Source organism: Xenopus tropicalis, chromosome 4 (genome assembly GCF_000004195.4).
Source record: "Xenopus tropicalis strain Nigerian chromosome 4, UCB_Xtro_10.0, whole genome shotgun sequence".
In the NCBI taxonomy this organism is placed as follows: domain Eukaryota; kingdom Metazoa; phylum Chordata; class Amphibia; order Anura; family Pipidae; genus Xenopus; species Xenopus tropicalis.
This window is the reverse complement of record NC_030680.2, coordinates 68612052-68628394: the sequence shown is the minus strand read 5'-3', so window position 1 is coordinate 68628394 and position 16343 is coordinate 68612052. Positions and strand designations below refer to the sequence as shown.

General features: G+C 36.5%; 1 protein-coding gene across 2 annotated transcripts in view; it reads right to left on the bottom strand.

The window, feature by feature from the left end:
- Nucleotides 1–16343, bottom strand: part of pepd (peptidase D) — a 125253-nt gene that overhangs the window by 83295 nt on the left and 25615 nt on the right. For both annotated transcript variants that reach the window (XM_012960953.3, NM_001008093.1), the window contains 4 exon segments: nucleotides 12482–12545; nucleotides 10072–10119; nucleotides 9403–9464; nucleotides 6552–6596 (listed from right to left, as the gene is read on the bottom strand). In XM_012960953.3, coding sequence (XP_012816407.1) covers nucleotides 6552–6596; nucleotides 9403–9464; nucleotides 10072–10119; nucleotides 12482–12545 — 219 coding nt within the window.

Sequence of the window (16343 nt, the reverse complement as noted above, 5' to 3'; positions counted from 1 at the left end):
AAAGCATAGCTAGAGCAAGAAATCCTTGGGAGAATGCAGCTGAAAATGTCTTCAACATACTAAATTACAGCTGCATCAAGATAATGGAAGTTATGAATATTAAGGAATTCACTGCTCAATCAGCAAATCCAATGCAAAATGATAAGAAGGATTTGTGCTAAAAATTAAGACCACGTTGAAAGCATATAATGTATATTAAAAGAGTCTTGGGTTTCAAACCCAATAAAAAATACACACTAACAGAAGGAAGCAAACTATTGTTCTGAGTAGGCAAATACGTGGGACACTAAAAGGGTTTGTAAAAAGGTCTTTCTAAACCAGGAGTGGGCAAACTACGGCCCGCGGGCCACATCCGGCCCCTTGGCCTTTTTAATCCAGCCCGCCGACGAAGCCAAGTCTCATCACGCGAGACTTGGTGTCATTGGCGGGCCGGAATTAAAGAGACGAAGGGGGCGTAACGCTGGCCTGGCCCTGCCCGCCCTGGCCCGGTCCGGCCCGGGGGTGAGTAAATGTGGCCCGTGAGCCAAAAAGTTTGCCCACCCCTGTTCTAAACCCACTTAAAGGATTTGTAAAATAAAACATTTTGCACAATGAAGCAGGTATAATCATTTCCTTAAAGGGGTTGTATGAAGTCTAATACTGAGAGATTATGGTCTCAGAATATAAATCCCCACCATTTTAAAACCTACTACAGAAAAACTGTAAGAATAAGGGAGTTGCCACATGGGGTGCTTCATTGGCTGGTAAAAAATCTCTGCACAGGTGATGAAGCGCTAGACAATACCTTTCCCTGAACTTTCCTTTCACAGTAACGTGTTTCATATGCTGTGATCATCCCTGGTAATCACCCAAAGGAAGGCATTTTTTAATTATAATCCAGGTTCGCTACATGCAATGTGTTTTACATGCATGGGAGACGACATTTCCCACCAGACAATAAAGTGCTCAGTGTGAGGGTGATGGTTTGTGGATTATAGATAACTTCATTTAAATAATCCTAATCTATTCTTGGTTATTGGAACAACTAAACAAAGTTTATAGTTATACTCACAGTGAAGGTCATGCCCTTATATTGTCTTATCTTTTATTCTGCCACTCCAACCACCCTATCAACCTCATTAACTCTCCTTTACTTCCATCTCACCATTATTTACATTCCTTTCAGATAACACTTTCTACTGTTTTATCAAAACCATTTTTCTGCACCCACACATACAAAAATCTTAATGTATTTCACCCACAACTATTAACAGTAGCGGCATATCAGATTTATCATAGCAACAGCCTCTCCTGTCCAAATATGGCAGCTTCTCTCTTCAATGATACACTTTCATCAGCTTGTGACACCCTTGCTCCTTACACCACCTGTCACAGTTTGTGTTAGTGGAACCCTAACCTTGGCATACTAACTCAACTTGTTACTTTAGCAGATGTAGTAAATCAGCTGAACATCAGTAGAGAAAGTCACAAACTCATCGTGACTTCAACCACTTCAAGTTCATGCTCTCCTGCTACAATCAAGCTCTATCAATAGCTCAACAACTGTACTTCTGTACTCTCTTCTCTAGCCTTTAAACCACATGTTTGCCATATTAACTCCTTTCTGCTACTTCCACTGATCCTCCACCCATCACTATAGCCGCTTAAGACCTTGCTCCTTTAAGGACAGTAGACTGAGCATACCACTTGATAGCAATTGCAGATTAACTTGCAGTACAGTCACATCTACTTTCACTCCTGCAACAACAGAGCAAATTAGCTCATTTCTGACCTGTTCCAACCCCACAACAATTTGGATCAATGGAGGGCACACTATTAAGCAACAAAAAAATATTAATAAAATAAGGTGCAACACAGCCCTAAAATACCCCCATGCACAGTAAATACTCATATAAAAAAATGGACTTGTACTGTAAAGAGAAGCAATTCAAAGAGGTAATATTGTCAAAGGAAAATCTCCTTATAAAATATGTTTGAAAAATATCACAATACAGCACAATATTGTGAGAGAAGGGGAAGAGTGGAAGACTTTTCATGATACATTGGGGCACTGTCATTTTTGGCCTGGCTATCCGCTTCCTTACATTTTTGCTTACTTTGCTTTTAATTTGGTGGAATGTCTTTTATTCATATAAATGTTTTATATTGTTTCTGCAATATTGTGCTGTATTGTAACATCTTTTATAAAGCAATTCGAATTGTCTGAATTACTGCTCCAACCCTACAACCTGCTTCCCTGACCCCCTAACCTTTTACCTCCAGTTCTCGATTGGGCAGGTTTGATTTTTCAGTCGGATCAGGGCCACATCGACTCATTGATGTGGTCCCCGAACCGGCGGCACCTATACCCATTATCTTAACTCAATCGATTTGCCTGATAACGCCTAACCATAGGTGGGCCTATTGGGAGAAGATCCACTCGCTTGGAAACCTCTGCGAGTGGATCTTACCATGTATGGCCAGCTTAAAGGTTACTATTCCATACCCATCCTTTTAGATCTCTCCACAGCCTTTGACAGAGTTGACCACCCACTCATACTAGATATGATGTACTCTTCCATGATTTAAATCTTAATATTTCCTATTACACTATATAATACTATTCTAGGAAAACTTATTTAGCCATTTGGATGCCGTACCACCTTTATGCCGAATTCTCCCAAATCTACCTGTTTAATTCTGACCTCTCCTTCTTCTTTTCTTTCCAAAGTTACAGACTTTATTTCTATATTTTCTCCTCTTGGATGTTGCACTGCCACCTGAAACTGAATATCTCTTAAACAGAATTAATTTAATTTCCCCCAACATCTTCCCTTGTGCCTCAGGTTTCACTCAGTCAATAAAATACCCTTTCAATCAAGCACACAGGGAGGCTACCTAAAAAATTATCAGAGACAATTGTCTTTTACAATATGTTCTAAACTCTGCTGCTACACTCATTTATCTAACACATTGCTACACGTCAGTATCTTAATTTATCAGACATCAATATCATAAATCATCAATTTTTTTCATACCCTTATGTTTCAAATGTAACCTTACTCTTTAGATTGTAAGTTCTTGCAAGTAAGGCCCTCTGATTCTATTTTTATCTATGAAACCCTTGTTTTCTAATTATTGCATGACCCCTGCTGTTATATATTATAGCGCTGTGTAACTGGCTGGTGCTATAAATTATAATGATGAGTCACGTTGGGTTGAGGTGGGCTAAGATTTGAGTGAAAAAATGTAAATATTTAAATCACTACTGTGCAGCAAGTGCAAAGTAATTTTGTAACATGCTATCCCACCTAACATGTTGGAAGATTGTAAGAGAAGGAAAAAATACAACACAGGCAGCATAAATGTTTTTTTTGGGGGGACCAAGGAAAAAGATGAGGGAAAAAAAGATGGGCTTAGTTAAATTCTGATCCATAGAGTTTATGAGAGCCCGGCTGCAAAGTTACACAAAATGCTTAACTACACTTTTATTGAAACCTATGTGGTATACATAGCTTCTGTAAAAACTTAAAACCTAAAACTTAAAACCTAAAACTTACATAGAAGCTTTTGTAAAGTATGTATCAAGCATCTTGGTAACTGACAAGATTTTTATTTTATATGATTAGGTTTTGAATAATCCCTACTGAAAAACATTTAATAACATGGTAAAAAGTATTAATTAATTCAATTATTAATTATGTGATAGCTTATTAGTAGGTTTTCAAACTGCAAGAGGAAACAGAAACACCCACCGAAAACCCACACAGACACTGGAAAATATACATACTCCAGGCACATAATATCTTATTTGAAACTAATCATTGCACCAGCAAACTGTCCCTATTTTATTAACCTACATATTTTAGAAAAAGTTTGATCCAAGGGGTGGGATGCTGGTTATCCCTAATCAAATGTTAGTCTCCCTTATGTTGGTGTAAATGTGGATAGAAAATTGAAACAAATACCATCATTCACAAATTGGACTAAAAGCAACCTTATCATGCCACATATCATTAAAGTTCCCACGGACAAAATTGTTGCGTCTACAAAGATACTTAACAGAAGACTCTGGATAGCATTCACACAGATGCCGGGAATATAGGCCCTTCAAAGAAGAAAGTCAAAGGTTTTTCAAATTCCAAATTTCGACATACATAAGTAGAATGCTCAAGAACAAATGCTTAATTAGAATCCATTTTTAAAAAACACAAACAGATTTTTTTAAAATGTAATTTTGAAATTTCACATAGGGCTAGCCATATTCTTCATTTCCCAGGGTACCACGCAAGTTGAAGTGATATCACCTGCCTCCCTTCCCCCCCCCACCAGCAAGCCGATCAGCAGAACAATAGCAAGGTAGCAAGATAGCAGCTCCCTGACACCTGCGGTAGGTATCAGAATAAAGCTGGCCATACACGTGGCGATCTCACGATGTTTCGTACGACCGTCGGTCGCACGAAACATCGTCAGATCCGCCACACACCATTCAGGGCTGAATCGGCAGGTAAGGAGGTAGAAACAATAGGATTTCTACCTCCTTCTGCCGATTCAGCTCTGAAGGGAGAATTTTGGTCAGGCGCCTTCTATGGCGCCCGATCAAAATTTTCTAACTTGGCCGATCGGCGAGCCGACCGATTTCAGCAGCTTCCTGCGATATCGGTCGGCTCGCTGACATGCCATACACGCACCGATTATCGTACGAAACGAGGTTTCGTACGATAATATCGGTGCGTGTATGGCCACCTTAACACTCAATAGTAAAAAACCCAAGTCTGGCTTGAAACTCCTTTAGTTACACAGATTAGGAGAAACAATAGGTTATCTGAAAGCAGTTCTAATGTGTAGCGCTGGCTCCTTCTGAAAGCTCAGACTCAGGCACAATGCACTGTGATGGCTGCCTACTTACCAATATAAGAACTAAAAAAAAATACATTTGTTGGTTCAAGAATGAAATTTTAAATGATAGAGTGAATTATTTGCTATGTAAACAGTGTAATTTAGAAATAAAAAGTACACCATATAAATCATGACAGAATCCCTGCCTCAGATTATAAAAAAGTCACCCATAGTGAGCAAAATGATTAATTAGATGTGTGTAAACAAAGAACTTCATACTAGCACAGGTGCTGCTAAGATTAAGGCCCATTTCTAAAGCATTATTTTATTTTCTTTTTATGAATCTGAATCATTTTCTCCATTAGCATCATAGATGTTAGCAAAACCACAGATATTGCCCCATCTGATTTAAAAAGTGTTTTTATATCCTAAAAACTCCCATTCATATGGTGTTATTATGAGTAAGTTAATTCCAGTTGATTTAATTGTAGCATACCAGATGGCATGACTGCCACCAAAAAACAGAAATCTATCATTTGGTCTACAACTCAAACAAAATCAAAACCATGTTTATTAGTCAGTAAAAGATTTTTTTTTTAATTATAGCTAGACTCTTTGCATCTTTCTACAATATAGCTAGAAGAAAAAAAAACAACAACCGATTACATATATATATATATATATATATATATATATTCTTTTTTTTTCTTTTTTAAGTACATACTGAGAATTTTTACACTTAATTGATGGAGATCTCATATAATATTCCGCTGAAGTCAACAAGGAAATTTCACCACATGTCAGGGAAAACTGTCAAATTCTCTGAATGCATTTCTTCTTTTGTGGCTGTTTTTCAAAGCATTCATTATAATGAGAGCTGATAAAGCACAAATCCAGCACTATTACATACATACATACATACATACATACATACACACATATATATATATATATATATATATATATAGTTCACACTGATCAACACTTTATTTTATTTTGATCAGTTCTGCTGATCAAAATAAAATAAATTAATATGCATTGAAATACTTTTATATTTAGTTTTTCATGCAGATGCTTACACCATTCTATTTTACTGTATTTCGAATGAGGTCCACCAGATGTAGGGTTTAAATAATGAATTTATCATGATATGGTTTAGTTATAACACTGGGTAGCGGGGAACTTTACTGCTGGATAGCTGCAGTGCCCCCAGGATGTTATAGGGCCCTATAGGGTTTTTTAAGTTTATTTTTGTAATCTTCTATCAATACAAAAACATTTACTAAAATATCTCCTAGACTGTATAAGGCCTCTATGGGCAGGTAGTTATAAGAGTTCTAAGACTACCTTTCCTTTATATAACAAGGTTCTAGCCAAAATGGTGCATTTAGAACTAGGGCCAAATATGCAGATCACAATACCTGGGATGGCAATTGTGATGAGAACAAACAACATATAAAAGTTGTTTCCCTCAAACTTAGATGATTGACTGTCATTCACAGTATAGCACTTTTTCATAACAAACACTTAAAAACATCTTATTATTAAATAATTATTAAATCTTATTATTATTAAGTTTTCTAAATGATTCTAAATAGGCTTCCATGTTAGCAGAATACAATCCCATCCTCTAACATAAAAAAAATGATAGCAAATGATAGCAAAATCCAAGGACACAACAATAAGGATCAGTGATTTAGAAATCTGCATTAGGACATATTATTTATACATACCATTCAACAATTTCTGGGTGCAGTAGCGTGTTGTTTACACTGTATCTAAATGGAAAACAAAAACAAAAAAGGTAAACATCCTAAGACACATTTTATACAGTTAATTTTGAAAGCAGACCTTTTGCAAAATATGGGTTCCATTTCCCTAATTAAGTCGTTTTGACAGGAGAACTAAAGCTTTACTAAAGAAGTAGGGCAGAGAATGTTATGTTTTTGTTTCTGTACCAGACCATGGCAACCACAGCCCTTTAGTAGGGTACATCTGTGACCCCAAAGATGCCAGTAGCCACAATTTAGACAAGGGAGCCCTAGTTCTCAGGAAAGCAATTATAATAACGTTGCACTAATCAGTCCACTAGTTCCCACGTCATTCTTTATTTTACAGAATCAGTATTATAATTAACAGGGGTATTACTGCATCTTTACAAGCCAGCAGTTCAGTTACCTCTCTGTCTATATCAGGGGTGGTTTCAGCTCAGGAATTGAGTGATTTTTTTTGTATTAAGAGCATGTCCCCATCTTTTTGGTTGGCTTGGGAGGGGCAGCAAAGAGAGGACTAAATGGTTCAAACTAATGAGGAGCTAACAATTAACATTTATTAAGGCTATAATGCACATCTGCTCCCATACAACTAACCCCATATCTAGGGTACTGAATCCTGGACTTATTTGTAAGCCATTCTTTTTTGTGCTTATTTTGATTTGTTTAGACCTATTCCCACTGTCCTGCATACTAACATTCTAATCACATCTCTACTATTTTCAAAGCACAGGAAAGTAGGAAGGAAAATATGCCACAAAACATCTGTTCTTGTTGACTCATTTACAAAAAAGGAACTTATTTTAAGTGATCTTAAGTGAAAACAACAGTACTAATTAAATATGGCTATCAATATACTTGTAAGCATAAATTTGTGGTAAAAAAAGCTTAACTGACAAACTCAAGAAGCCAGAGATATCTGAAAAATATGTATCTGCAAACCTTTTCATTTTCTCTTCCTATTTACAGTTTTAATATATTTGTGGATATGCATAATAATGAAAGCATATGACTGGGTCACAAGTCTTGGTTAATTAGAATAAATAATAAACAACAACATTTCTGTGAGATTTTTTTATGCTGTTTTATATATTTACTGTGATAATATATGAAAAATGAGCTACAACATGTGACTGCCATTGACAAATGATTGCAGGAACAGTAAAAGACCCCAAAAATTGCTTGCCCAATGAAAGAAACTTACATGTTTTTTACAAAATGCATCAGTTAAAAGTGCTCCTCCATCAGAATCCTGCATCAAAATCAATTTCTTTTTATATTTCATTTTGAAATTTTATTTGGTGTAGTTTCCCAGGTGCCCTTAACCATGTAACTTGTGCTATGATCAATTTCAGTCTCTCTTTAATGCTGCGCTGCAAGATGGAGTTATATCATCCCCCTCCCTTTTCCCTCAGCAGCCTATTAGCAGTACAATTAGTAACAAGATAACAGCTTCCGGACACATTGCAATGCTAAAAATTCTCCCATGCACCACTTAGTGGTAGATATAAGAATAGTACTTTTGGCTCTGATCCCTAAAACAAACATGGGGAAAAAACTGACTTCTGTCAGACACAGAGAATAAAAAGGGATAAACAATCATTTTGACTTGTAATTCAATTTTTGAATAACTAAAACCAATGAATTTATATTTGAATGAAAAGTTCATTTTTTTTCAGTGAGGATCCCTCCTAGAGAGAAAACAAATAAAGCTAAATTTAAAAAAATCATATGCAGAGTGGAAACTGTTTAGAAATATAAAATCACTAACTTAAATAAGAGAAACTATATATATATATAACTATATATATATATTGGTATTACAAACTGTCTAAATATATATATATATATATATATATATATATATAATTTTTTGCTGCCAAAAATCATTTCAGCATCAAATAAATGGAACAGGATTGTTTTCTCCCCAATATGAATTTTTGCTGCCTAGATAGGATCAAATACAAAGCACAGTTTTATTACTACAGAGAAGAAATTTTGAAAAATTTGAATTTTTTTGCTTAAAGTGGAATCTCTGGGAGATGGCCTTCCAGCAATTCTGAGCTTTATGAATAACAGGTTTCTAGATAAGGGATTCCATACCTGTAGCAGTTTGTTGACAACCTAGTTTAAGGTTTAATCCTCTGCACAAAGAGTTTTTTCCGTATTCTAATTAACATAACTTGTCTAGTGCACCCATAAGAACTGCTGCTTTTTGTTTCAAGTGAACCTTTACCCAACAAGAAGCAAGTGTCTAGAAATTTGTTCTGCCACTACACGAACATCAGATGACTACAAAACTGCAGACATATATGCCTTAAAGCTTATGGCAGATGGGTCATTTCCTTGCTTCCTCAAGTGGCTCATCCCGAGCAAAACATATAAATCTAGTAATGCTGCACGGCTATAACCTGAACACTGAAGGATATAAACCAATACATATGAAAAAGACTTTACATGAAAATTCTATTTCTCTAGTACTGAGTCCATGGGATAATCCCACATAGGAAAACTGTCACTTTATTTACTAAAGTCCAGCAACATCAGCCAACGAATGGACAGAGCCTTGTTTATTACTCTTACACATATTTCTGTTACAGTTAGAGCTGCCATATTTCCAGATGATCAGTGAGTGAGAATACAGAACATCACAAAATTGTGGCTCAGGGTAAAAGATGTAGAGATATTTATATGCCAATATGATAAGATTGTTTAATAGTATAGTTTTCCTTTAAGACATGCTACTATATACAAAGTATATAGTATATATATAGTATATATAATGTGGGGTTTTTTTTATTGCTCTACTTACTCACTAATTCCTTCGAATGAAGCTTCCTTGCAAACACTTCCACTGTCAGTATTAACACCACGCTGTGGAGAAGGAGAGAATCTGTGAGCAAAATTATTTAGGGCATATATTAATATCAAATAATTTGATGAGTAAAGGTGGCCACACACTTGGCAATTTTTGATCTTTTGTGCGACCTTCGGTTCCCACCCTTCACAGATGTTCAGGGCTGAATCGTCAGATATGGCAGTAGAAACAATAGGATTTCTACCTCCTTCTGCCAATTTATCTCTCAAGGTAGATTTTGCTCAAGCGCCTTCAATCTTTTAACCCACCCGATCGATATCCGACTCAACGAGTCACCATATACGCACCGAATATCGTACTAAACAAGGTTTGTACAATATCATCAGTGTGTGTAAGGCCAGCTTTCCACAGAGAAATGAAAGAATATCCTTGTGCCTGACAGAAGCTGTTCCCTAATGCTTATACCAATATACTGATAACATTATGCCCTTGTGCTTTAGGTAATCTCAAGGCAGAGCTACTTTATTTATACAGAAAGTTAGTGCAGGTATTAGATAAAAGCTCAAGTAATCCAGAACATTTTAGGTTAGGCATTAAGTACTTATAAGAAAGATGTGTACAGACAAAAAGTAACACATACACATACACACACAAAAGACTTACCAGAGTAAGCAAGACAGATGGGGTCTTGGCTTTTAGAACACTGGAAATCTAATAGCAAAAGATTATAACATTTAAGAACATATATACATTTCATTAATGTTACAAACTTTTTATCCTAACAAGAACGCACAGGGGCAATGAGTATACAACTTACTATTTCTATAAAGAAATTATTTTGTGGTTTTTAACTAATTTCATGCCACTTCTATTAAACATTCAAATAGCTTATGTTTGTCATCATATTGGGATCCTTGACCTAAGTGTTAGATATAGTGAGGTTTTGGGACACAAACATGCCAAAACAGAATAGACGATGGTATGGGGGGGTGAATTGGTGTAGCATCTGTCAGTTCCTCTTTACATTCCAGAGAAAGAAAAACTTAAAGCTTAAAAACAAAACCATTTAAATCATCCCTGACAGCATGAGGACAAACTACTGAGGGAAGTAAACAATGTAGTAACAATTTTTAATGCATCAGTGCTATCAAATGTGCTGGATACGCATATGCATTACATAAAAATCCAAGAACAAATATGTATGCACTCATAAAGTTGAGACTATTACATAATAAAACATAATGGTGAATGTTAATGTTACAACACTATCATCATTTCAATTTATTTATAGTCATGCTTGCTGGTGCATCTATTACTGATTTAACACACACATTTTTGTTGTATCCTTCACAAAAAAAACCCAAAACATTTATAGCTAGTGCATGACAGAGATTCAACACCAATGGCTTAAAAAGCTTAACAAAAAAAAAAAAAACAGGTATGAAGAATTATGCAGTTACTGTATGTCACCTATTATCTGAAAGTCTTGGCACCTGGGTGTTTCAACAAATAAGAGGTCCTTGCATTTTTGCCATTTTACTGCTCCCTTAGTTAACACCAAGTACAAGGTACTGTTATAAAATGTCCTTCTTTATATGAAATAAAAATTACAATGTAATTGAGCACACATTACATTACAATGTAATGAATACATTGAAATTGTTCCAGCACAGATATTATGAGATCTGTATCTATGAACAATGAAATAAGAGTATCCTTTAATTTTTTATTGTTAAAGAAAGAAGGAAAGTCATTTTGGCATTTTACTGCCAAAAGATTTGCCACATATTTTACTGCTAATAGATTTGCCACATTAGTGCCACCTAGAACGCTATATTTATTCTGCAGAAACCTCTATCATACCTTAGTAAAGAACCTTGGAAACTTTCTCTGTTTATGTAAGATTGCAGGTGCCGTTTTACCTTGGTCTTCATAGCTTCCTGCTACAGCTCTAGCCCTTATAGCTCAGATCATATATTCCTAAGGGGGGGGGGGAGTGAGTTTTATGAATTCTTATGGGAGAGGGGAGCTGGAGAGGTTAGAAAGGAGAGAACTGCACAGACTCTGGCCCCAGGAATGAAGGACTTTTCTGAGAGAGGAAGTCAGACACTTTAAGAACATGTTTACAAAAAATGAGACAAGAAATCCTGTGTTTCTTTTGATTGAGGACTCAGTGCAGCATTTCTGTGAGTGCTTATGGCTTCATTTACATAGTCCTTTCTGATAAAGCTTACTTAGTTTTTACTTTTCCTTCTCCTTTAAGTGTAGCACAGGCTTGACAACCATTATCTGGAAATCCATTAACTTCAAAGTTCCAAATTATGAGAGTCCATTTTAAGCAAATACCGACACTGGTCAGCCTAATGCAGTCTGGGGGTCCTCTAGGGCAATGGCTTGAGCATTTCAAAGTGAAAAACAATGCTAAAAAAGCAAAAGTTTAAGCAGAAGCAGGATTTAAGAGCTGAGAAAGCTTTCTGTGACCAGGATAGTAAACCCAATCACCAGCCATTGACATCTGGCCAAAGAAGCTTAGTGTTTGCACAAACTACCTGTACAAAAAAAGTTATTATACTTTGATAAAGGGGATAAATATGGTAAGATACTAGCATATCTAGCTAAAGTGAGCCATCCCTCCATACTAATTTTCAGAGATAAAATTGTGTATGGCACGTATATATTAAACCCTGGAAATGGCAAATATGCTTCTAGATTACTAATGACACTACAAGAGCCACTGAGCAGAGTGGAATTGTCTAATCAGGATGGCCAGAAAACATTTTGTGAAGTAGAAGAAGCAATAGGCAGTCTCCCCTCTGTAAAAACTCCAGGTTTAGATGGCTAACCGACAGCTTGGTACTGCCTACTTAATGAAGGTCTCACCCCCCGACTCCAAAAATACTTCAATTATAAAGGCAAAGTAGAAAAACAAGACGCAAATAAAAACCAATTATATAAAAGAAAATTAGAATGAAAAAAAAAAAAGGAAAACCCAACAGCTACTGCTGATCGATCTACAGTCACTGCATTTTCTTCTAGATCCATGACACACTCATAGGAAAAAAACTGTACTTACATCGCAGGTGAAATAAATCTCATCTATGGCATACTTCTCCTTGAAGTGCTCTGGTGGGTGTATCCTTTAAAAAAGAAAAAATTACAAGTTACAAATTAAATAATAATATATAATATAAAAAACAGTTAATTGTTTCCAGCATTTCTTTCTATTCCTTTTGCCAATACTTTTCCAATTCCATAAAAAAGTACAATATATAGGGGCCCATTTATCAATTTACGATTGGGTACGATTACAAAAAATTTGTATTTTTTCTAACTTTTAGAACTGTGTGTATTTTCTGCGACATTTTCCCGTACGTTGCGACAATTTGTGCGCCAAAATCATATTTGTCGCAATGAGTATGAAAGTTTAGTTATTCATTCAAGCTTTGGTGTTGTGACAACCTTTGGCCAGGTTGAACCTGCAGAGTGCCATTAAGTCCTATGGGAGGCTTCCAAAATCAAGTCGTTTACCATCGTTCGTATATGAAAATTTCGGAACTTTTGGATTGTACCACAATATTTTCGTACGACAATGATGCAGAAATTATCGTATTTAACCCTTTCCCTGCCAACGGCGTAGCGCCTACGTGCTGGCATAAACAGATGTTAAACGCCAAGCACGTAGGAGCTACATTTTCTTTATCTTGCACTCGTTCTCTGCGCTCCCTGCTTAATCCGAGTGCAGAGAACAAGCACAAAGTAAAGAACCCCCTAGGGAACAAGCAGAGGGGGGTAACTAGTGGCCCCTAAGGCGCGATCGCCCAGGGGCCCCATAGAAAAAGTCAGGCACGTAGATTCTATGTGCCAGACTTTTTCTGCTCTCTCCCTCCCTTCCTGCACTCCCCCCTCCGCCCCCCCGCTTCCTGTGCTGCCCACTAACCACTACAGCTGTCTCTCTCCTATGATCTCCAGCGATCTTCAGCTCCTTTGACCCCAGGTAAGTGCCACACACACAAACACACACACACATATTACACTAATAAACACTTATACATTTTGTGGGGGGGTTGAGGGGTTTCACACATTCACAGCACTTACAGCACACTCACACACATGTACTTTGATACAGCACACTCACACATATGCACACAGAACACATGTTGCCTAGTGTACACACACACTTAAACACTTATGTAATTTTGTAATTTTTTTTTTTTATCGCATCGTTTTTATTCTTGCCATTTTATTTTATTGCCATTGCGGATAGCATATTCGCTAACCGCACTGCGCAATACCTTTTGTGTATTATTTTGGTGTTTTTATTACATTTTCTGTGATTTTGCTGCATTTTTAGTCATTTTATTGCATTTTCAGTTATGCATAGTTGTTGTTCGCTTGGCTTTGTCTGTAAAACTAATTTGCCCAAGCAAGAATACTCAAACTGTGATTCTGAAAAACATTGCTTTTAGTTTTTTTGGGGGGGGATTTTAACGATTTTATTGCATTTCATATTGTTCTTTGTTACTGGTCTTGCACATGGACATTTTGTCTGCTGTATTTCAATTTGGCTTCCTCTGTACCCCACATAGTTTGGAAAATCTATGCATATAGGGCATTAAACTGTTCAGTAGACCCCTGGCGTTCATATTTACGGTGTTTTATGTTGGCACGTTATGAAATGTGGGGTACATAATGGGGCAAAATGCAAGCTTTGTGACAATTTTCAGAAATGTTATAAAAACCATTCTGTTTAGCATAGCTTTGTAGTTTGCAGTAGAAAGATGTATTTACCCATTTTTGTTTTGTCAGAATGTGTACTTTCGGAAAATGCATGGTTTTCTAGGGTCTCCGTACTGTTAGGGGGGTCTTATGGCACATAATACACATACCGGGTGCAAAAACTGCACAAGCTAGAGCGTCATTTGTGAAAATTCATATGCACTATTTTCATTTGGGTGCCCCTGTACTTCGCATATATCTATGCAAATCTATGCATATAGGGCATCAAACTATTCAGTAGACCTCTGGTGTTCCTACTTGATTTTCATTTGTATGCAAGAAATTGTGTGAGATAAATGCGGCAAATTGCAACCTTTTTAGGTGATTTTCTGAAATGTCATAGAAACCAATAGCTTTAGGAAAGCTTTGCAGATTGGTACTTTGGTGTAGAAAGGACTCTTTACCCATGTTGGATTTGTCATAACGGGGAATGTGTACTTTCCAAAAATATATCATTTTCTGGGGTGAGTGTACTTTTTACTAGCTTTATCCCACATAAAATGAAGTAAATGTGTTGATTTTGCAGAAGCTGAAATGACAGAAATGATAGATCATATGGGGGTATGTTCACATTGGGGCCCCTACATGCAACATACTTAGGTAAACCTATACATATTGGGCATCAAACTGTTCAGTGGACCCCTGGCGTTCATATTTAGGGTGTTTTATCTGGTTACTTTATGACCTGTAGGAGATAAGATACTATAGACAGGAAGCTTTGAAGCGATTTTTAAGACACGCACGTTCAGGAGACATGAAACTTTCCAAATCAGTTGTATTTTCATGCATAAAATAATTTTTGTTTCTGGTGTATGTGTTTATATTATGGAAAATATTTTTTTAGACATTTAGAAGCCTATATCTTGTTACAGAATTTGAATTACACAAAAATTCCACCATATTTTGAAAGCTTAGGTTGTCCTGAAAAAAACGATATATAGTTTTCCTGGGTAAACTAAAAGTCCCCCTGAGGAAAAGCCCCTAAAGTGAAACAGTGCAAAATGTTCAAAATGTTCTGGCAGTAGAAGTTCCACCTTGTTCAAAACGGCTGGCAGTGAAAGGGTTAATCCGAATTTTTTCTATCGTACTTGTAAATGTCCGAAATTTGGACTTTGATAAATAGGCCCCATAGATTCATATTTATAAAGACAGTATACAAAAACAAAGAAGATATACATTTTCTATGCTGTTTTTTGAACCTCAATAGACCACAGCTTTTATATATGGAATTTATGTCAAAGGGGAACCTCGTTTTTTTTTTATATGCTGTACCTATTTACATTTGTTATTCATTTTAAGACAGCATTTTCACTATAAAGGTGCAAAATGAAATAGGACTGTTTATAAATATTTTCCCTATTAGTGATGTACGGGTCGAGAAATACTCAACCCGCACCCGACCCGGCTTCCTCCCTCTATTTAAAGACCTGTGCCCGCCCCACAATTACATCACAAAAGGGGGCAGGGTGGGGCGGGCGTGCCGGGCGTGTGCCTATAAATTAGAGAGCCGGAAGAGGAAGCCGGAAGCGCTCAACCCGAACCTACCCGCAGTTGATGTGGCGAGATCGGCCCGAACCCACCCGACCTGCGGGCTAAGCAATTAAAAAATTGCTTAGAAGAGGTAATTCTATTAACATAGTAAAAGTTAACTTAAAAGTGATCCACCCCTTTAAGTACGCTAGAACATTTTCATATCCTCTACTAGTCCTTATTTAAGCTGGACTGTCCTAATTTACATACCTGAACAGTTATGGACTTATTAAAGAGTATTTATGCTTTTGGGGGATAGGGGTGTTACTAGCATGGCAAGAGTAAATCATGGAAATTGTTTGAGACTAGAACGCCAGTCAAATGAGCCAAAAACAACATCTTAGAAGTGGGGTGTTACATTGCAGCCCATGCTAAATCATGGTTTACCCATATTAGAGCAAAATTTACCCTGATGATTTTAATTTAATTTACTGCGTTTTAGCATACGTCACAAAAAAAGGCTTACTAGTTCAATTAGCTTACTGCTGTTAGGATACATGAAATAACACTATAACACATAATGTAAACATTCACATATATTATTCTTTTACTATCTAGGACTCTAAGTACCAAAAAATGAGATTAATATGGTTGCACTTTAACATGCGGATAAAAGGTAATTTTCAAAT